At 43.5% G+C, this 22663-nt stretch overlaps 1 protein-coding gene, 1 long non-coding RNA gene and 1 other non-coding gene across 4 annotated transcripts; 2 read left to right on the top strand and 1 right to left on the bottom strand.

Moving 5' to 3' along the window:
- Positions 1-2075: 2075 nt before the first annotated feature.
- Positions 2076-16831, bottom strand: ACAA2 (acetyl-CoA acyltransferase 2). The gene is made up of 10 exons (XM_035100373.3): positions 16785-16831; positions 13865-14031; positions 11344-11472; positions 9255-9371; positions 8911-9058; positions 6813-6988; positions 5952-6081; positions 4786-4856; positions 3546-3700; positions 2076-2697 (listed from the first exon to the last, which is right to left on the bottom strand). The coding sequence occupies exons 1-10, from the start codon at positions 16798-16800 to the stop codon at positions 2613-2615; spliced, it is 1194 nt and encodes a 397-aa protein (XP_034956264.2). The 5' UTR covers positions 16801-16831; the 3' UTR covers positions 2076-2612.
- Positions 16832-16920: 89 nt separating this feature from the next.
- LOC148684477 (uncharacterized) lies at positions 16921-22440 on the top strand. Of its 2 annotated transcripts, XR_015946196.1 has the most exons (3): positions 16950-17051; positions 18991-19244; positions 22321-22440. It is a non-coding gene; the product is annotated as an uncharacterized LOC148684477 (long non-coding RNA). The 2 variants fall into 2 exon arrangements; XR_015946197.1 differs by lacking the exon at positions 18991-19244 and having other exon boundaries at positions 16921-17051.
- Positions 20853-20938, top strand: LOC118077372 (small Cajal body-specific RNA 18). The gene has a single exon (XR_004691628.1).
- Positions 22441-22663: the final 223 nt, after the last annotated feature.

The raw sequence follows: 22663 nt of genomic DNA, 5'->3' as shown, positions 1-22663 counted from the left end.
ACTGGAATCCGGGCAACAGGTTTTGTTTTAGTTACTCTCTTTTTCAATTATCATTGTTTGGATTGCTTGTTCTAGGCATAGCTGCCAAGTTTTCCCTTTTCTTGCGAGGAAGCCTATTCAGCATAAGGGAAAATCCCTGTAAAAAAGGGATAACTTGGCAGCTATGGTTCTAGGTCATCTGCCTTTTTCAACCGTGTAAAATAGACATACAATATCCATCTCCTGACCCAAGCCAGAATAATATTATACAAAGCAGGGGAAATATTTTAATTGGAAGAACTCTTCTAAATACAAGATTTCCTGTTAGTGAAATTGTCTGACGGCTTACCTTGTAGCAACGCCAATTTTATTTTTATTTTATTTTTTAAGATGAGGCCCTGCAATACGGCTGGCAAAGTGGCTGAATGAAGATCTTCTGGCTCTAGACAGAATCGGTGGGATGAGAAAACCATGTGAGATCGATATTGCAGGAAGGCGTGTTTGGAGGCAGTGGTGTGAAAACAAAGAAGCGGGTTAAAATAAGTTTATCCATGGAATGTTACCAGTCCATTATTCTATTATGGCCAGCATCAGAGGTACTGTTCTGTTCTGTTGTTGTTGTTTAGTCATTAGTTGTATCCAACTCTTCGTGACCCCATGGACCATAGCACGCCAGGCACTCCTGTCTTCCACTGCCTCCCGCAGTTTGGTCAAACTCATGTTCGTAGCTTCGAGAACACTGTCCAACCATCTCGTCCTCTGTCGTCCCCTTCTCCTTGTGCCCTCCATCTTTCCCAGCATCAGGGTCTTTTCCAGGGAGTTTTCTCTTCTCATGAGGTGGCCAAAGTATTGGAGCCTCAGCTTCAGGATCTGTCCTTCCAGTGAGCACTCAGGGCTGATTTCCTTCAGAATGGATAGGTTTGATCTTCTAGCAGTCCATGGGACTCTCAAGAGTCTCCTCCAGCACCATAACTCAAAAGCATCAATTCTTCGGCAATCAGCCTTCTTTATGGTCCAGCTCTCACTTCCATACATCACTACTGGGAAAACCATAGCTTTAACTATACGGACCTTTGTCGGCAAGGTGATGTCTCTGCTTTTTAAGATGCTGTCTAGGTTTGTCATTGCTTTTCTCTCCTTGATCAATGTAGATGGTGACAACAGTCACGAAATTAAAAGACGCCTGCTTCTTGGGAGAAAAGCAATGACTGTTCTGTTATAGACGTGACAGTATGTCCCCCCTCCCCATGTACACCACTGTGATTTTGTGCAAGGTGTTGAAGAAGTGTATGGATGCATGTATGAAAAACCATTGCAATAATTAAAAAATTCTTTCAGCATGGCTAACTGCTCTTTGCAATCCCCAAATTTAAGGCTTTGCGGTTGTAGGATTTTTGAAGAAGGAATCCCTGGTATGTACTTGAACCTCGATTACCCTCAATTCGGTTTGATCCAGCAGGGATCACCTGACATTTTGACAGGGATGCCATCGAGACAGGGATGCGCAAAGCAGAAAAATACCATCTGACCTTGAGCAAGGCAGCCAAGCCATATGCCACATGTAAAGACAGGTCCTTCTCAGTGGTTAGGGTCTCCGATCAGCTTGACTCAAGGAAGGAAGGAAGGAAGGGGGGGGAATCCTTCCTGCACCAAACTAAATATGGCAAAGAGTCAGTTGCAGAGTTGGGTCAAAGCTCACTCAGCATTACCCCCTCCTCCAAAAAAACAAAATAAATAAAAAGAAAGTAACATTAGGTGCCCCTTCAGCTCATGCCCTGTGGAAGGCTGTCATTCGCCACAGGAATAGGGAAATAAAAAGTTCACATTCAGGGGGAAACCCTCTGTTTCCAGAGTACAGGTCGGAAATGAAGAACGCTTCCCATATGGATACACTGCTAAGCAGCTTAAAAGGACAGAAGCCTCTGCAATGCGGTGAAAATGCACCACCTTGTGGCTGTAGATGATTCCTGAGAAGCAACACTATTAAAAGTATGCCAGATACTTTGAAAGAAAACCAGGTTTGGCACAAATGCCCAAAGTGCCTTATGTTCCAAATTTAAACTACATCCAAGCTGAACAGGATGACAAAACTAGAATCCTTTGATTAATTTTTATTATTATTTTATCACATAAAGGCACACTGGTTTTGTTACACTTTGTTCCCAGCTCTTAACACTGCACAGCCGGTACACACACTTTATGCAAAATCTATTCAAGAAAAACTTTTTTTTGGCAGGAATGCAAAATCCCGTCCCCTCCTGCATTTGCTTGGAACAGCTTGGAAGACAGGCATTGATAAAATAGCAGGTTTTGGTGTAAGGCATAGTTAGTAGATATTTGGCGGCTTAACATTCAATAAAATTCATACTTAGAAGTCACATTTTAACTCAGCAGGACGTACAAGATAAGTGGAGATTACAGCTAGATTCGCACAATTGAATTAAGAGATTATCTGGTTATAGTCTTTTTTCCTAAAGACTTTGCAATATACCCCCAGCCTTCCAGATGGTCCATACCAGTCTGCTTCCTGGATTTGCAAACAAGTGGGGCCATCTCCTCCCCCTCCCCTCTAAATTCTTCTAGTGAGCATGTAACAGTTGGTGGAGAGTCCATCCAAGATTCTCGAATTTCCTTTAGGCTGTCTTCTCAATGATAACAGCTATACCTTGGCCTCCTCCAATGCAAGCCGAACCGACTGCATATTTACCTCCACGGCGCCTATAAAAAAAATGAAAACAAGTTAGCAAGGCATCGTGATTCTAAGCCTTGCCGAGTCATTTGTTCTGAGGGACTTTTAATGATTTGAGTTCTACCGTTCCTTCTTTTTTTGCTCCACAGGATATCATCTAGGGCAAGGACTGCCAAGCACATTGCACTGCGATGCCTTGATGTTGGTGGGAAGAGTGTTTCCTACAGCGGATGAGCAGCCTGACATACTTGCTGGAGGGAAGGGAACACACAGCCAAGCTGTTTGGACCAAGCGACACTCCTTGTGAATCTGAGCCAGACTGCAATTAGCAAGCTGAATTCTGTTTATTTTCATCTCAGCTTCATTATACCAGTTCTGACTATTTATCTGCCTAGCCCACTATTGACCCTGACTCTGAGCTCTCCAGGGTCTCAGGCAAAGGTCTTCTCCTCCTCCATGACTTGCTAGTAGCAACGTCATCTTCTTAAAACTGACATGCCAACTGCACTCTCTTCCAAGCAGGGGTGAACGGTGCTGCTTGGCGGGGCCTCGCTCCGCGGCGTGCATGTCCACACATGCGCAGTCCGTCCGGGTTGGCGCTGCTGCTCTGTTCGGCAGGCGCGCTCTGAAGCAGAGTGCGCTACGGAGCAGTTTGCCGCTGCCCGGCAACCCGCTCTGTAGCGCGCTCTGCTTCTTCCTGCTCGGACAGAGGAGGCGAGGGGTGGGCCAGGGGCCGGGGGTGCTGCTCCCGCCAGACAGGAGCTAGAGGCGGACCACCCCCTTGCTACGCGCCTGCTTCCAAGCTTGCATTCCACAGCATTTCAAAAAGCAAAATCGAGAAGCGTTACCAAGAGGTTCCTTCAGGCTATTCACAGACCTTAGTTCGTGAACCAGGTGAGCAGTGATCCTTGAACCCGATGCCCCCAGTGGGTGACCCAAAGCAATGGCTCCTCCATTGACGTTTGTTTTCTCTGGGTCCAGATCCAAAACCTTCTCTACTGACAAGTACTGTGGAGCAAAAGCCTCATTGACCTTGAAACATGAGAGAGAGAGAGAAAAGTTGGAAACACCTATAGGTTGGACTGCTGTAACATACTCTACTTGGAGCTATAATAATAATAATAATAATAATAATAATAATAATAATTTCTGGGTGGTTTCCAACAAAATATTAAAATACAATGGTCTGTTAAACATTAAAAGCTTCCCTAAACAAGCTATCCTTGAAGACAGTTCAGATGCTTCAAAGGTGATACAGAAAGCAACTTTCGCAAGGGGTGGGTGAGCAGAAAACCACAGGCCAAAAGTATATGGTTTTTAAAAAATAAATCAAAATGAGAACATGACAGGTCAGATGCAAATCCTGCTTTAAACCTTTAACTTCCCAAATGAGTTAGAAAGAGGTTACAGACATTCTTAAATAACTCATAAAACTCAGGGTGGCAGACCTGAAAGAATTAATAACATAAATTGCAAAACATATGCTAAAAACACAACCAAGTTCCAAATAAAATATCACTCAAGAACTGGAGAGCTAAATAATAATAATAATAATAATAATAATAATAATAATAATAATAATAATAATATGTATAATATTCATGCCAAATGTTGGCTTGAACCAACAGTAAAGAGGTGCTGAAATGCTACCAGGGAAATAGCTATACAGATCTCCTGAGTGAGGGAGTTTTAGTTCCAGTGTTTGAAGGTTGCTTCCAATAAGAGATGAACAATCTTCAGCAGCCTGTACTTAAGACTATGCCTAACTCAGGCATCCCCAAACTTCAGAGGTTTTGGACTACAATTTCCATCATCCCTGACCACTGGTCCTGTTAGCTAGGGATCATGGGAGTTGTAGTCCCAAAACATCTCGAGGGCCGCAGTTTGAGGATGCCTGGCCTAACTCATAGGCAGACCAAGTGAATGTCACTCGGCTATAGCTTATCTTGGGGAAAGTTGAGCTCAAGTTCCCATCAGTTCCAGCCAACGTGGCCAAGGGATCTGGGATGATGGGAGTTGTGTCCAGCAAAATCTGGAAGGCCATAAATACCCGACCATCTGAAGGCCATATTAAGGTATTGTTTCATTCGTTTTGGGTTCTGCACAGCTTTCCTTACCTCAACTAAGTCCATGTCTTTCAGGGAAAGGCCAGCTTTCTTCAGGGCTTCAGTAACAGCAGGCACTGGACCTTTGTTAGAAACACACACATGCATGAGGCCAAGTAGAGGAACTGATAGTTCAGTGCTTTATATATACACACACCAGATGTGCCCTCCAGATGTGGCTGGACTACAATTCCCATCATCCCTGACCACTGGCCATGTTGGCTGTGACTGATGGGAGTTGCAGTTCAACAATGTCTGGGGGGGCAGCAGGTTGCTCAGCTCTGATATGTGCCCCCCCCACTCCATTAAAAACAACAACAACAACAACAACAACAACAGGGAAAGGCAACTTTATTCTGTGAACCGCCCTGAGCCCTGCAGGTATAGGGCGGTATATAAATTTAACAACAACAACAACGAGGGCCTTCTGACGGTTCCCTCGTTGCGAGAAGCCAAGTTGCAGGGAACCAGGCAGAGGGCCTTCTCAGTGGTGGCGCCTGTCCTGTGGAATGCCCTCCCATCAGATGTCAAAGAGAAAAACAGCTACCAGATTTTTAGAAGACATCTGAAGGCAGCCCTGTTTAGGGAGGCTTTTAATGTTTAATTGTTTTATTTCATTTTTCTGTTGTAAGCCGCCCAGAGTGGCTGGGGAATAAATAATAAATTATTATTATTATTATTATTATTATTATTATTATTATTATTATTATTATTAAACAACGCCCACTCACTCTGTTCCAGAAAGGGTACTCTCCATTAGGATTCTTATTTTTTATTAGGCTAGTTACTTAAAGATGTCCCAGAGACTTACAACAAATTTAGAAACATGAACATAAATCATCTAAGGGACCCTGGGGGTCATCCAGTCCAACTCCCTGCAATGCAGGAATCTCAACTAAAGCATCCATGGCAGATGGCCATCCAGCTCTGCTTAAAAACCTGGCTCTAAAGAGATGTCAGTGAAGGAGCCAGGGGGACCTCACTGGGGAGAGCTTTCCACAGATAGGGAGTCTGAAAAGGCCCTGCCCCTTGTCATCCTGCTCCAAGGCTCCCTTAAAGAAGGGACCAGGAAAAGGGACTCGGGGTTTTATGCTCTTGCAGAAAATTGGGATTTGCGTGGACTACCTTGCACATGCTGTGCTATGATGGTTAGGAAAGTCCCCAAGACTGTAACTTACCAATCCCCATGATGTTGGGGTCGCATCCGGACGCATGGTAGGCTACTATTCTAGCCAATGGCGTGAGGCTGTGCTTTTTCAAAGCTTCTTCACTTGCTAGGATCACTGCTCCGGCTCCGTCACATACCCCCTAGGAAGAGAAAAACAGACACCGAATATGTGACCGAGCAGGATCCCAGAGCACAGAAACATCCAGTATCTACTGTAGGATTGTGGGGCAGCCTGGCCACCGGTCAGGGACGTCGGGAGGAATGGGACGTCCAGCATTCGCCCAGGGTTGGCCCAGATGATCTTTGAGGTCCCTCCTAACTTGATTCTGCTACACCAAGTCCTAGCATCCACTCAGCTCCATGTCAAACCTGACCTTTTGTGTCCGGAATTTCCTGGGGGTCGCCCTTCAAAAATGGTGCCTGGGCGGAATTTTCAAAAAGCACTTGAAAAGTCCAGGAAAACCTGTATGTATGTTGTTGTTTTTTGCAAGTTTGGCAAACAAGCAAGCAAGGAAACAGCCTCAACAACTTTTGTGCCCGGATGTTCACTATTTGAAATATGGCAACCCTAAAATTCTTGCAGCAGACTTAGCAAATTCTCAATTTCTGAAATGTTACTGCTTTTGCAAAAATGGCATCGCTTGCAAGGCTTTATTAATTGCACCCTGGGGCTGGCTTGTTGTGGGCAAGGATAGCTGACCCATAATAAAATCATCGTCATCGTCATCATCAATTTCTACCCCGCCCTCTATTTCATATGGTATGCTTTTTTTTTTAAAGAACCCTGAGTAATCTAACTTCAGCTCCAGGGAAAGCAGCCACACCTGAGCAAATCGTTCTTAAGATCAGGATTTTAAGCTCCCTGGCTCACCGAGGCATTTGCAGCTGTGACAGTCCCATCTTTCTTGAAAACTGTAGGGAGCTTTGCCAACTGTTCCAGAGTCGTCTCCGGTCGAGGGTGCTCATCCCGCTCCATGCTCTGCTTGCCTTTCCTGGTTTTCACTTCAATAGGTGCCATTTCAGCTTTGAAGTGTCCGGCTTCTTGGGCTATAAAAAGAAGAAGGCTGACGTCAGCACGTCACAGAGGGAGAACCCAAAGAGATCAGTCGGTAATCAAAAGAAACCCTCCGCAGGGGCAGCGCTGGAGGTAGATGACAAAGACGACACCCCTTGATGATGATAACCAGTGCTTCTCTTCTAGAAAAAAAAGGGTGCTGGGACTCACCATGAGCTCATTACAGTAAGTGCCACAATTTTGATTCTAGGATGTCATCCTAGAATGTCAAATGAATGACATCCATCAGATGTCAAAGAGAAAAACAGCTACCAGATTTTTAGAAGACATCTGAAGGCAGCCCTGTTTAGGGAGGCTTTTAAAGTTTAATTGTTTTATTTCATTTTTCTGTTGTAAGCCACCCAGAGTGGCTGGGGAAACCCAGCCAGATGGGCGGGGTATAAATAATAAATTATTATTAGGAAAAAGGTACTGGTACTGTGTACCTTTGAGGGGGAAAAAGCACTGATAATAATTTCTATGCCGCCCATCTGACTGGGTTGCCCCAGCCACTCTGGGCGGCTCCCAACAAAATACTAAAAACACAATAAAGTATCAACCATTAAAAACTTCCCTAGACAGGGCTGCCTAGAGATGTCTTCTAGAAGTCAGAGAGTTATTTATCTGTTTGAAATCTGTTGGGAGGGTGTTCCACAGGGCGGGCACCACTACCAAGAAGGCCCTCTGCCTGGTTCCCTGCAACTTGGCTTCTCGCAATGAGGGAACCGCCAGAAGGCCCTTGGCACTGGACGAACAATGGGGGTGGAGATGCTCCTTCAGGTATACTGGGCTGAGGCGATTTAGGGCTTTCAAGGTCAGCACCAACACTTTGAATTGTGCTCGGAAACGTACTGGGTGCCAATGTAGGTCTTGTAGGCTTGGTGTTATACGATGCTTGGTCCATGGGGTCTCCTTCCAGCAGCGCACCCCCCCCCCCAAGATGGTTGGTTCGACTCAGAGCCAAGAAAGATGATGGAGGGCAAATAGACCAACTGCACCATCTGTGTGGTTTCTGCTGTATGTTTTGTTGTTAGAAACAGCCATGTGCACAGTGACATAGAAAGGCAGTATAAAATTAAAAGTAAAATGAAAAATAAAAATGAAACTGTAAAACGGTGCCTAAGGAACCATGTCTTTGCAAATGTGCCATCTGTAGAAAACTGCAAGCACTCTATGGCACTTACTCCCTATGGCACCTACAGGGACGAGCAACGTGACACGGTTTTCCAAAGCGGATGCTGAAATAATAATAATAATATATTATTTATATCCCGCCCATCTGGCTGGGTTTCCCCAGCCACTCTGGGCGGCTTCCAACAGAATATTAAAATAAGAAAAATCTATTAAACATTAAAAGCTTCCCTAAACAGGGCTGCCTTCAGATGTCTTCTAAAAATCTGGTAGTAGTTTTTCTCTTTGACATCTGATGGGAGGGCGTTCCACAGGGCGGGTGCCACTACCGAGAAGGCCCTCTGCCTGGTTCCCTGCAACTTGGCTTCTCACAACGAGGGAACCGCCAGAAGGCCCTCGGCGCTGGACCTCAGTGTCCGGGCAGAACGATGGGGGTGGAGACGCTCCTTCAGCATTGGTTAGGTTTTGCTCAGTAATATATATATTTTTGTCAAGCCTGAAAGAACTGGCCAGTGAAATTTGTTAACATTTGCTCATCTTAAAATAGTCAAATGTTTTTAGTCACAGCAGCCTTTTAATGCCATTTGGGGGAAGCTGGGAGGAAAGGGAAAGATTCCCCCTCTCTTTTTCCTTGCAATTTTTTCTTCATGAAAGAGCATTCCACCACGCAGGTGGAATGGTGCAGCCCAGAGATAGGTCTACCACCTGCAACTTATGAGAACTAGGCTTCCCTTTGAAATGGATGGTGCTATTGTGCGTTTTTAACCCTTATAAATCCACTGACCAGCTTTCCACCTCTGCTGTGTCTTTAATGCATAGCGGTCACAATCTTCCCTTGTGATGTTGTACTTCGCAGCAAGGTTTTCAGCCGTAACCCCCATAGGGGTTTTAATATGCAGGTCTGTCAGCCCTGCCCACAGTGTGTCTTCCAGCTGCAAGGGGAATAAAACAGGCAACGCAACAAGATTACTAACACCATTACAAGATTTTGGGGGTAATGAATTCAGTGCTTGTAGGAAAAAGCCAAACAACACAACACAAACAAGCTTCAGGAATGACTACCAGGCAACAACTACCAGATATATACAAAGCTGCGAAGAGCAATGGCAAAGCATCCAATGTGTGTACCTTGAGATCGAATCCCAATTTTGTCCCAAAGCGGATATTTCGGACAGCATATGGACTTTGGCTCATATTTTCTGTTCCACCACACAGCACTACCTCCGATTCTTTAAGGCAAATTTCCTGTTTTTAGTGGAAGAAGAGAGAAAAAAGTTCATCAGGCATTTTTTTATTTCACCATTTCAGGTGAAGTAGTGTGCGTCGCATAAGTGCACCAGAAAACACCCCAGCTCATTACAGATGAATGAATCTAGACTGAGGAAGGACCTGGCAATACCAATTTGCTTTTGGAGGGACAGCAGGCCAGTGCAAGAAGGAAAAAAATGCTACTCCTCCACACCACCTTTCCGCAACCCTGCGGGTGTTGAACGAGGCTCCAAAAATTGTGTACCTGTAGTAGGAGCTGCGTGCAGAGGAAGAGTGGCTATCTGTCACCCCCAAAAGCAGAGGCAGAATACGACTGAATACCAGTTGCTGGGGGAACAACAGTGGGACAGGGCAACTGCTTTCCTGTCTTGCTTGCAAGTTTCCCATCGGCAACAATGGGACTAAGCTGGACTAAAATAAAAAAATTCCTTCAGTAGCACCTTAAAGACCAACTAAGTTTTTATTTTGGTATGAGCTTTCGTGTGCATGCACACTTCTTCAGATACACTTGAAACAGAAGCGTCAGACCCTTATGTATATACAGAGGGTGGGGGTGGGTGGGAGGGTGGGGGAATGGGCTGGTGGGAGTGGTCAACCTGTAGATGGCTGTTAACGACTGCTGCTAAACAAAGCTTGATCATGCATAATGAGATAAGAATCCAATGTCTTTGAGATCTCAAAGCAGCTGTTTTATTACAGAAAAATTTCAGGAACAGACTGGAAAGAGAAGTTCCTGAATTGGAACTCATTACCAAGCTTAAAACCATGGAGCCACCTGGGATGAATAAAGACATTGGATTCTTATCTCATTACAGGTTGACCACTCCCACCAGCCCATCACCCATTCCCCCACCCACCCCACCCTCTGTATATACATAAGGGTCTGACGCTTCTGTTTCAAGTGTATCTGAGGAAGTGTGCATGCACACGAAAGCTCATACCAAAATAAAAACTTAGTTGGTCTTTAAGGTGCTACTGAAGGAATTTTTTCATTTTTGCTTCGACTCAGACCAACACGGCTACCTACCTGTAACTAAGCTGGACTAGTTAGTCCTTTCGTATGATCTAGCAAGGCTCTTACATTTCCTAATCATTTTGCTACTACTTTGCCAGAGTTTTTGCTTTAACGGCACTGGCTTTCTTTTCTTTTCTTTTCAGGAACAATTTAAAGTTTATAGGGCCTTCAATAGCTTGGAGACCACCTCCTTCCATAGGATCCGCCCTTTTAAAGTCATCACCTATGTGGTGGGAATCTCTAGCCCAGGCATCCCCAAACTGCGGCCCTCCAGATGTTTTGGCCTACAACTCCCATGATCCCTAGCTAACAGGACCAGTGGTCAGGGAAGATGGGAATTGTAGTCCAAAACATCTGGAGGGCCGAAGTTTGGGGATGCCTGCTCGAGCCCATAGGCTCAATGGAGGTCCCAGGGCCTCCCTCTCAAGCCTGCCAGACCCTAGGTACTTTGCTGCTTAATCATAAGGTGGTCCCTTTGTGTTGAGTTTAGAAATTGAGAGCGCAAAGAGCGAATTGATGGCGCTTGCTTCCTACAGAATTCCATGTCATTGCAGACTCGCTACACTCCAGGTCTGAGCACATTTTGTAAGGCATATAGTTTGTGCCTGTTTGGGCTGGCCAAGCTTAAATTGAGGACATGTATCTGATGAAGTAAGAATATTACTCTGCTCTGTTGTTTTGTTTTCTCTTTCATCACCAGTTGTGTGAACTGCTTTACAAAGAAATAGTGTAAGCCATTCACAGTAAAGCCCTTGACTCCACTTTGCAACTCCCTGGTTATTATCATGCAATTAAAAAAAAAAGGTGGGAGTATCCAACACATTTATTATATTCCCCATTTCTGGAGTGTCTGCCTGCCCTGCCCTGGACAGCTAGGCTGGTGGAGGACAGGAGGAACTTAACAAAAGGGTACTGCGAGAGCAAATCGAGTACCTGACATCCATTGACGATGGACTGGAAGCCTGATCCACACAATCTGTTGACTGTTAGGGCAGGAACTGGGACTGGAACTCCAACACGCAAACCCACGTGCCGAGCAAGGTAAGCAGCATCCGTAGAGCTCTGCAAGGAAGGGCAAACGTACACCTTGGTTAAAGTTCACTGCATGCAATGTTTTGAAAGAAAATATTATGAAAATGATGTATAGATGGTATTTAACTCCAGTTAAACTAGCAAAGATGTACCATACATATGATAATAAGTGTTGGAAATGTAAAGCAGTGGAAGGAACATTTTATCACATGTGGTGGACTTGCCCCAAAATAAAAGACTTCTGGGATTTATAATGAACTGAAGAAAGTGTTTAAAAACACTTTTATTAAAAAACCAGAGGCCTTTTTACTGGGAATAGTCGGGAAAGAAATACCAAAAAAAGATGTTACATTCTTCTTATATGCCACAACAGCAGCGAGAATGTTGATTGCACAGAAATGGAAGACGCAAGACATACCAACGGTGGAAGAATGGCAGATGAAAATGTTAGAATATATGGAACTGGCTGATCTGACCGGGAGGCTTCGTGACCAGGGAGAAAAGTCGGCGGAAGAAGATTGGAAGAGTTTTAAAGTTTATTTGAAGAAATTTAGTATTGTAATTGATTAGTAAGATATGGATTTTGAAACATAGTAGAAGTTGCAGCTTAGGCAAGGGATTAGAGATAAAGGAGAAGATGAAAATATAGTAAATAATGGTTAGCATAATTAAGAATTTATAGAATTATAAGATAAGATAAAAGGATAATGAAATAGAATTGCTAAATAGGATTAGTAGTGAACCGCAGCAGGGAGGATTCGAGGAAGTCACAGCACAATGACTAGGCCTGATGTTAAGATCAATGAAAATTTGATTTTCTTTATTTGTATTGTTGTTGTTGGTTTTTTTTAATGTTGTTTTATGTTTTATAAAAAGAAAAAAAATGGAAAAAAGACGATGGACTGGAAGCCTGATCCAAACAATCTGTTGACTGTTAGGGCAGGAACTGGGACTGGGACTCCAACACGCAAACCCATGTGCCGGGCAAGGTAAGCAGCATCCGTAGAGCTCTGCAAGGAAGGGCAAACGTACCCCTTGGTTAAGGCTGCTCAAAGATGCCATGCATAGATGCCATGCTACCGACTTGCTTGGAACCAAGCTCTGCTGAACACAGTGAAACTAGCTCAGATTAAACATGCGTAGGATCGAGCTGCATGTAACTTTAAGGGAAGTCTAGGGTGACAGCACACTCAAATTCTTTTGCAAGGGTTACCTTAGGGGTAGAGATGGGTCAGATCATGTTCCACTGGCTAATTTGGAACTCCCCTCCCTCTTTGGAACATTTTCCCCCTGGAGATGTGGATGGTAATGTTGTTGGCCTTCCGTTGCCTCGTCAATCCCAGGCTTTTGGAGGAGTTGCTTAGCCTGCTCTGGAGTTTTATGTTGCCCTATTGCTGATTCTGTTGTTTGGGGACCTTTGGTAAAAAGCAGCCTAACCATCTTAATAAATAATCATGGTGGAATACCTCATGCCTGCTGGGATGCTGGGCATGATTAGGGAGAAATGGCCTTGCAGGGAAAATCTGAACTCCTGGGAGGCCGAGTTCAGCCTGCAGGCTGGCAATTTCCCACCCCTGGTTTAGCTTTTTTTGTTTAAATTTAAGGATCGGGGGGTAGAAACAATGTAAGTGAAGTACATGTGATTGTATTTAAAATTTACAACTATCCCAGTCAGATTTCCATAAAATACAGCATTTAAGCCACATTAAGCACACTCTAATTTCACCCCGAAATAATTTAGGTCCAATACTTGAGTTGTAACAAGACAAAAAACAAACAAACAGGGGACGTGTTTTGTAGATTTCTTTCTTAAATGCAAATAAAATAAACATGTTCAATTTGGCATGTGTTTTTTTTTGGGGTGGGGTGAAGCAAAGTAAAAATCTCCCCGATATAAATTACCCTAAGCAAATTATCCTAGGATATTAAGGACCAAAGCCTTTCTCTGCATAGGAAATTCAGAAAGCATGCACACCACAGGCAAGAGTTTGGAATATAAAGAAAGGCAGAAAAAGGCTTTGGTTAGCATTAGTTATATAATGAGCTTCAATTTTCACTGTGTTAAAAAAGACATGTGAACTTGGGTTAAATGTCTTTGTTCATTAAAGATTGTACTTGTTATCCGCACACAGAAAAAAAATGAAAAAAGTTTTAAAGAAAGCAAAACACATTCTGTAGGGTGCAAAAACATATTTACACACTCATATGCAGCTCATTCCTACCCCCAACAATGCCAGTAGGGGCAAATTCAATGACATAAAATATTCCAAGAGAAACTGTTTTACAAGTGACTTGTTAGAGCTGCAGTTGTTCCAGTTTATTTCTAGCTCCTCTGGAATGGAGCAACAGGGCAAATGTAGAAAGAGAAAGAACATTAGCAATGAGAGCAACAAGAGGATTTGACAGCTGGCATCCTACCAACCTGCATGACATTGCCCACAACCACACTGTCAATGATTTCGGGAGACACTTTTCCAGCAGCCAGGGCTGAGCGTGCTGCAATCTCCGTTAAGTCTGTGGCAGTGAAGTCCTTGAGCAAGCCCCCATAAGCCCCAAATGGAGTCCTCTTGGCAGAAACAATGAACACACCTGGAAGGGAAAAGATGGAGAACACAATGATGAGGTACAGGAAGCTGCCTTATGGAAAATATTGGCTCAGTGAGCACAGTATTCTCTGCAATAGAGAAGTGGGGCTCTGGGGTTTTAGTCAGGGAGTCTTTCCAACTCAACATCATGGGGGGCACCAAGCACTGAACCTGGGACCTTTCACAAAGCCATGTGCTCTACTAGCAAGGCTCTCAAGATGACCATCTGTTGACAGAAGCCCATTGAGATAAAGGAAAGCCCCCCTTCAATGAATACAGCTGTTCTTCTTTCAACAACTGAGTATCAAGTAATACGGAAGTAATATGAAAAAAAGCCTGCTTTCATAGTTAATATTTGTTTAAATTGGGTCCAAAGTCTTTTCTTTTTGAGGAGCTGTGTGGAAAAGTGTGCAGTCATCACTAGAGACATCACTAAGGCATCAATTCCCTGTAATACTCATTATTGACAAGGTCTTTTATCCCCAGAGTCTGAAGAAGTACCCTGCTGGATCAGACCAAAGGCCTATTTAATCCGGCATCGGTTTCTCTGAATGCCAAAAAGATGCCACAATCAGGCCATGTGGGCAACAGCCCTCTCCCAGCATGTTGTCTCTGATCCTGAAAGTAGCATATAGCCTCTTAAAGGTAAAGGGTAAAGGGGCCCCTGACCATCAGGTCCAGTCGTGTCCGACTCTGGGGTTGCGGCGCTCATCTCGCTCTATAGGCCAAGGGAGCCGGCGTTTGTCCGCAGACAGCTTCCGGGTCATGTGGCCAGCATGACAAAGCTGCTTCTGGCGAACCAGAGCAGCGCATGGAAACGCCATTTACCTTCCTGCTGGAGCAGTAACTATTTTTATCTACTTGCACTTTGACGTGCTTTCGAACTGCTAGGTGGGCAGGAGCTGGGACCGAGCAACAGGAGCTCACCCCGTTGCAGGGATTCGAACCGCCGACCTTCTGATCAGCAAGACCTAGACTCTGTGGTTTAACCCACAGCGCCACCTGGGTCCCTCATATAGCCTCTTATACTCCCTGAAAGGAGTATAAGACTCAAAGGCTGCAAGCCTTTCAGACTCAAAGGCTGCAAGCTGTGCCTTTTCATGGTTACAGAAAAACAGAAAAACACCTGGGGCATTGCACAAGTTTAGAAATGCAATCCAGTTCAGCAATGTTGTTCATTATGTGGAAACTAGTATACACTCATGACAGCATTTGTCTCCCTATTTGCATACAAAGTCTCTGCAGCTTCCAAAGCTTGTTTACCAGGCATTTTGCAAAATCATTAACTCCTTATCCACTGAAGTCCACATATGCTTAAAGGTAAAGGTAAAGAGACCACTGACCATTAGGTCCAGTCGTGACTGACTCTGGGGTTGCGCGCTCATCTCGCATTATTGGCCAAGGGAGCCGGCGTACAGCTTCCAGGTCATGTGGCCAGCATGACAATGCCACTTCTGGCAAACCAGAGCAGCACACGGAAATGCCGTTTACCTTCCCGCTGTAGCGGTTCCTATCTATCTACTTGCATTTTGACGTGCTTTCGAACTGCTAGGTTGGCAGGAGCTGGGAGCAAGCAACGGGAGCTCACCCCGTCACAGGGATTTGAACCGCCGAACTTCTGATCAGCAAGCCCTAGGCTCAGTGGTTTAACCCACAGCACCTCCCATGTCCTATTTCATGATCTCAAGAAGGGCCTACCTAGTTCAACATGCTTGGCTACACCACCAGCAAGCCCCCTACAGTGCCTAACTTACAAGGGTCTTGCAAAGATTACTGAGATAATATGCAAGAACGGCTTTGCACATTTGAAATACACTATATAAAACAATTACGGTATTATTATGAGGCCATCCTATTCACGGAAGCTTTGAAATGCTTAAATGAGTGCAGTCTAATTTTTAGATGTGGTTTTAAAAGTAAACTTTTTCCAGTTGGTGACTTTTTGCTACAGTAAACATTTCAGTGTAAAATATTTTATATATATATATATATATATATATATATATATATATATATATATATATATATATATATATATATATATATATATATAATTTTGGAGAATGTGGATAGATATCTTTCAAAATGATTGAGAACCTGTTATACGAATCAAGCAATGCTAGGAGCTGTTTCTCAACGCATTTCTTATCAATAAAAAGTTCAGTGTGGTGCGAGCAATTTTTTACTCTGAAAGTGTGGTCCAGAGGAAAAAAAGTTAGAGAACCACTCTTACTAAGGAACTAGCCCCAAACGCGCACACCGTCACTCCTGAGTAAGCATATCTACCGGTAAGATGCAAGGCACCCAACCCACCCTCTCTCCTCTCAGCCTCCGTTTCCCCATCTGCAAAATGGGAACGATCCCAGTTCAACTCCCGGGGCAGCTGCCATGAGCAAACACAATAAAACCTGATTGAAAAGCTCTGCCTTTGAAGAAAAAAAGATATACAATAAAAAGCATAGGTATTCAAGCCGGCAATAAAATAATAATAAAAAAACACCACCCCAAGCCTCGTTCATCCTATCCTGCGCTGCTTCGTGTTCTTTGCTCCAAAGCCGTGTTTATTCGAGCTGAGTGAGCACACAACGCAACTTAAAAACGAAAGTAAACATAAAAATAAAAAATCTTGCATTTGTAGTTTCTAGGGCGTGTGCTTGTCCCAGATCTGGAAGCGAGAGAGCAGCGTCAGGCTTGCAAAATGCAGCCCTGAAATAGATTTGGAAAGAGAATTTTTAAGCCCGGGGAACAACTACTTGCCTCTGAGCAGAGCCATGGCCGCCGCCTCCTCTTCCGTCTCCTGGGCTGAAGGTCTTCTCCCTTTGCACGCCCTGATGCAATCCCTTGGCCCAGCCTGCAGAGGGGGCGGGCGGAGGGGGCTGGGACCAGACCTGCCGGTGCTTATTTTCTTCCCCTCCTCCTCTTGCCCTTTCCCCTACTTCTTCCCCGTCGCCCAGCCTCCTCGTCTGCGCAGCCACGTTCAGCACAAGCGGGCTCTGCCTGCTGCTCCTCGAGGGGAGGGAACAGGTGAGAGGGTGGCAGGTAACGCGTGTGCATCCTCGAAGGGGTGGGATAAAAGGGGAGGGGGGTTAGCAACCCCACATTTGGGTTGCTCTCCTTTGAATTGCACCAAGAGAGAGAAAAGCAAATGATAGCGGTTTCCTTTTTAATAATGCTTTTATTTATTTTTTGGAATTGGGGGGGGGGAGAGAGAAGGAACTCGTCTTTTAGGAGGGACAGGGAACTGGGTAGACGAGGCTCGATACTCCGCATGGTCATAAGAATTACTACAAAAACGGGGAATTCCTCGTGTGGAATCTGCGCCCGCGGGTGTCAAACTGGGCGGGGAAAGCAGAGGAGCGGTTTTCGGCGCGGCAGATTCGTGCCAGCCGTTTCCGGGGCAACGCGGCCTGCTTCAAACTAAAGCGCCTACTCAGGAGTGTCTGTTTCTGGGTGGGTTTAATAATAATAATAATAATAATAATAATGATAATGATAATGATAATGATAATGATAATGATAATGATAATGATAATGATAATAATAAAATTTGTGTGCGGGCCCATCACCCATATACAGTTGAAACTCGGAAAATTAGAATATCGTCGAAAAGTGCATTTATTTTGTAGCAGGGGTCCAAAGGGCCACAATTAAGGTGATAATGTAAGTCCCAGTAAATCTTGGGATATGCTTATTTATATTAGAAGAGTTATGGTAACCTGATGCTTTAAAGAAACTGATGATTCAGCAAGAAGCCGTCCCTACTGAGATAGGTCAGCTAATACGCAAATTACAAAGATACAGCTCACAAGCTAAGAACATAATTTCCCAACATGCATACCAACTCACAGTATAACATATTACTGAGAATCAAAGTTTAGTTAACGATGCTTATTGCACATGCATATTAAACATGAAATGAGGTAATGATGAATATTAAATATAAAATGATGTAATGATTTATATGATTGGTTAAAATCAAAATCCTTCGTCTTAAATGTTATAAATTCCTCTGCCCCACGTTGGGCAGGGTTGCATTTTTGCGAAACGATTCGACTGTAACCCTATTGCTTCGCAATAAACAAAATGGACTCCTAACTCCTCTCGTCTCTGAGTTTTATTGGCCTAACCAAGAAGATAAGCCATTTTTTTGGCATGCAACAATTTCAGTAATGCAACTTATTATTATTATTATTATTATTATTATTTTAATTTTAATTTTTTCACATGCTTTCTTTTGGAAATTCCACAGTAATAAAACAAATAGTTAAAATAATACAAAAATAAACATCGCTATTACATTTCATTAATTACATTCCATTTATAATTGACCCGCCAAATAATTACAATTACAACAAATAACATATTGACGCTTGACGTATCTTGCTTTGCATGTCATGCATCTATCTCATATATTGGTTTCACCTTTTAAGTTGCGTTACTGAAATAAATGCACTTTTCGACGATATTCTAATTTTCCGAGTTTCACCTGTATTTCAGGGCGGTTCACAGTATTAAAAATAACAAGATAATAACACAAAATGCATAATTAAAACAAGAAGAAAAGCAAAACAATAACCCCCCCCCACCAAGGTTGGTGGTGGATTCTGGCTCCTCACAGACCTGTGATTGCTAGCACTTATTAACAAACCAAAGTTCCCAGGATTCTTTGGGGTGTGTGGTTTAGATTTATGGTGTGTACCCAGCAAACCTCTCAAGGATTCCCGCTCCCTGCATCTCGTAGCTGCAAGGAGCCACTTAAAAGCCCCCAAAGAAGCGAGCAAACATGCAAATCCACCAGTTTTGAACCATGTACCTTTTATCATTTTATCTCTCTGAGTCTCCCAAACAACTACGTCATTGGGCAGCCAGGATAAATACTGATAGTAAATAAGCAAATAAGATAGTACTGTAAATAAGATGTCTGCAAACATGACGTGGAGGCTGGCAACATCAACCCCACCAGGAGACAGCCGGTCAGGCTGTGCATCTATAGCACCAGGCAAGAAATGTCTGCTGGGAGGAGCGCAGAGAGAAGAAACTGTGGATCTGTAACAGCAAAACTGGCCGCCTTCATCTTCCCCACAGCAGCGCTTGTAACTTTCCTGCTGGTTGACTTCACTCCCAAAGGCGCACTTCCTCCATTATCTCAAGAGGCAGACGGATGCCAACAACAGCAAAGCACAAAACTAAAAAGCTTTCCCATCTTTGTGATCGTTGGTAGGTCCCAATAATGTTATTACCTTACTGGGTAATAATCCCTTTGTAGTAGACCAGCACAACATCCTGCAATTTTTGCTTGAATATTCTCCTTTAGCTGATTTCTGTTGCTTCTTAAATGTTTATAGATGGTTTTTGGAAAATTCTTGGTGGGCACAGATAGTGAACCTCCAAAACACAGGTTGTTCGGTCGTGCAAAGCCACTCAGTGGAGAGAAAACGAGAGGGCTGTTACTACACCCCTTGCTTGTAGACTCCTGGCATATCTGATAGGCCAGTGTGGGAAGTGGGGTAGATGGATCTTGGATACGATCCATCAGATATTTCATTGAATCCATTTGGCCTTTCCCGACTGGATGGCGTTCAATCACGTACTGTACCAGCAAATTTGTGTTGTGCAATTATTGCTCAGCAAGCACTCTTTCCTCAAAAGATAGTAAACTTTTTGCTTTATCTGCAGAAGGTCTCAGGGTCCAGTCTCTGGCATATCCAGTTAAAAAGGGTCAGGTAGAAAGAAGGTGATGAGAAAGACACTTGTGAGGGACTCCAAATCAGAGGAGACAATATTGGGCTATATACAAGCACCAGGTGTAAGACATTCCTACATTCTTTGGGATAGATTGCTAAATTAAGTTTTTAAAAATGCAAAGGGGCAAAAAGAAGAAGAAGCCAACAATCACATACTGTAATCAATAGAGGCCCAAATGCTGTTTCAAATCTCATGGGTTGAACCTAATTGTGAAGGTTTGTAGCACTGGTTTCTTTTAACAGCCTGGGTTAACGCTAGCAATTGTTAGTATCCTGTTTTGAAGGGGAAGCAGCAGTATGCATGGCTGTCTACACTATCAAGTGTTTCCACTGCATTATGAGGCATTTATATTTTGTCAAAATAAATATGCACTGAAACAAGATAATATATATGACAAGCTGAAGCTGGGAGCTTTAGTGGAGGGTGATACGGCATACTAGACCATGTTTTTGCTATCATTTATTGTGAAATCACTTTGAGATGCTTCATAGGAAGTGATTCATGAATGAATAGATACAAGGCTGTCAGTTTCATGCCTTTTCTGTCATGAAGAACCTTGAGCATCTCAGATTGTTGTTCTTGGGTTATTATGCATACCAGAAATAGATGTATGCAACCTTCCCAAAGCAGTAGCATATTATGTAAAATACCGGAAAAAACATTATCAGCCTTCTGTTGTCATAGTTCTTGGGAATCGTAGATTCAGTGATCCTGTTTGCAAGCCCTCTTCTTTGCCCTGCTGCAATGGGTTTTCAAGCTCTCTTTCCCCCTCTGCTTCTGCAGTCCTTAACTTATGCGTCAACAATCCCAGGATTTTCTCTGCAGACTGTTAACCCAGTCTTATCATTTTGTTTTAATTTGCTATTGCTGTTACTTCCTTTTCTCCTGTCTGTTTCAGTGTAGGGAGAAGATGCATACAGTACATACATCCATAGATATATTTTTTAATATATATGATTCTGCACTGGGAGTGGAGGCTCAGGAAGGTGGAAAAGAGGGCTAGATCAGGAGTGAGAATAATTTTTTAAATCTAACTTGCTCATATGCTAAAGTATGAGAAACTCTCACCATTGCAGTTCCTGGTCTGTGATGAATAGCCCACTGCGCAATCTGAGTTCTGTGGAACTGAATGATGGAATTTGTGCTGACAAAGGCATCTGAGACCAAGAAATAACTGTTATGTCCCTAGTGCTGCAGTTGGCTGGCTGCTGACGTACAAAAAGAAACTTAAGGAACAACAAAAGGTGTTCCTTAAGTGTTGCTAAGTAGATTTAAGCACAGCCTGTCTATATTATGGATATGTCATAGTTAAGAGTGTTGAACCTGGGGAGATCTGATTGGCGAGATCTTTACCCAGCCATGAAACCTCCTGGCTGACTTTGAAACAGTCGTGTGCTTTCAGCCTAAACTACCTACCTGAGTAAGAGTTGCTTCTGAATGCCAGGAAACTGCAGGAGGGGAGAGGGCTCTTGTGCCCTGCTTGTGGGTTTCCCCATGGCATCTGTTTGGCCACTCTGAGAGCAGGGTGCTGGACTATATGGGCCATTGGCCTGCTCCAACAGGCTTGTCTTAGGTCCCTCATAGGATGGTTCGGAGTAGAACCATATACCTGACTCATTGCAGGAGTGGCTAGATTCATTACATTTACTGTCTATTCCTGCATATAAGACTACTTTTTAACCCAGGAAAATCTTCTCAAAAGGCAGGGGGTCGTCTTATACGCCTAGTCGTTTTATACGCCGGAACATCTCAGTCAGTAGAGCATAAGACTCAATCTCAGGGTCATGGGTTGGAGCTTCACTTTGGGCAAAAGATACCTGCATTGCAGGGGGTTGGATTAGATGACTCTTGTGGTCTCTTGCAATGCTACAATTCTGTGAAACTCACTCTGCCCCCATTCCAAAACTTTTAACCTTTTAAATCCCACTGTGTAAGAATTGGTACCTTCCTGACTTTCAAATGCTACAATCTTTATTGACATGTTAATATCCCAAACATTGAACTCTTTTACCTCCATGCCTCATGAATGTATTCAGTGGGGCAGCTAAAATTGTGCCCATGCTGTTTTTAGAATAGGACTTGCATTGTACCAAGGCACACCCCATTTGTGCTGAACTGTTCCAGAAATTAAGCACACTCATATATCAGTTACCTCTGGATACTTTTCACGGAATACAGGCTTTTCTCCAAAAGCAGCAGAAGCTTCTCATCCTCTTGGTGAGAAACATTTAAGCCTTATGTCACCTTGCAAGGAGGGGCTGCCATGTTGTAACCCTACCCTTCTAACTGCTCATAGCAATAGAACTCTTACATCATTTGTGAAAGGCTTTCTCTTCGAGTTTGTGGTCTCCCAAATTCGATAAAGTCCCTGTTTTATTATTTGGCTTCTGTTGCTTGATTTAAAAAAAAACAAATAAATTAAAAAAAACATTAGCTATGCCAATGCAATTACAGCAGGGATTAAAGGCAAAATAAAACAACAAGAAGAAAATTACACTGGGAGCAAGGGATCATGGTTACTAACAATTATATTTGTTCTCCGTTGCAGATTTCTTCACGTGGCCCTTGGATTCTGCAGCGCAAGCTGCCATGCAGAGAATGAAACAAATGCAAGTAATCCACAGTGTTTAATGGCAGGCTGGTTTTTTAAATAAATGAAATGAAAGGATTCCTAATAGTATAGTGTGCTATTGGTTTGGTTTTGCCTTGTCTTGTCTGTAGGTTGTTAGTGACTTCCTCCCATTATGGCAATGGTCCAGAGTTTTTCATGGATGTGAAAAACTTACAGGTAGCTTTTCTCCTGCCTTCCTATGATGCATTACAGTGAGTCTGTACAGGGAGTCCCTATAAGCAATAGGGAAAACAGACCTTTTGTTGCATTTCCCTTAACT

The sequence above is a fragment of the Zootoca vivipara genome, chromosome 10 (assembly GCF_965207765.1).
Source record: "Zootoca vivipara chromosome 10, rZooViv2.hap1.1, whole genome shotgun sequence".
Taxonomy (NCBI): Eukaryota; Metazoa; Chordata; class Lepidosauria; order Squamata; family Lacertidae; genus Zootoca; species Zootoca vivipara.
The sequence above is the reverse complement of the archived record's forward strand: the minus strand, read 5'-3'. Positions and strand labels throughout refer to the sequence as shown.

Bases quoted from the DNA above. Each gene is read 5' to 3' on its own strand.
- ACAA2 (XM_035100373.3), bottom strand. The intron at 9,059-9,254 runs GTACACACATTG...TTCCCCTTGCAG, and splicing joins AATTGGGATTCGATCTCAAG to CTGGAAGACACACTGTGGGC. The intron at 4,857-5,951 runs GTAAGTTACAGT...TTTCTAACAAAG, and splicing joins CCCCAACATCATGGGGATTG to GTCCAGTGCCTGCTGTTACT.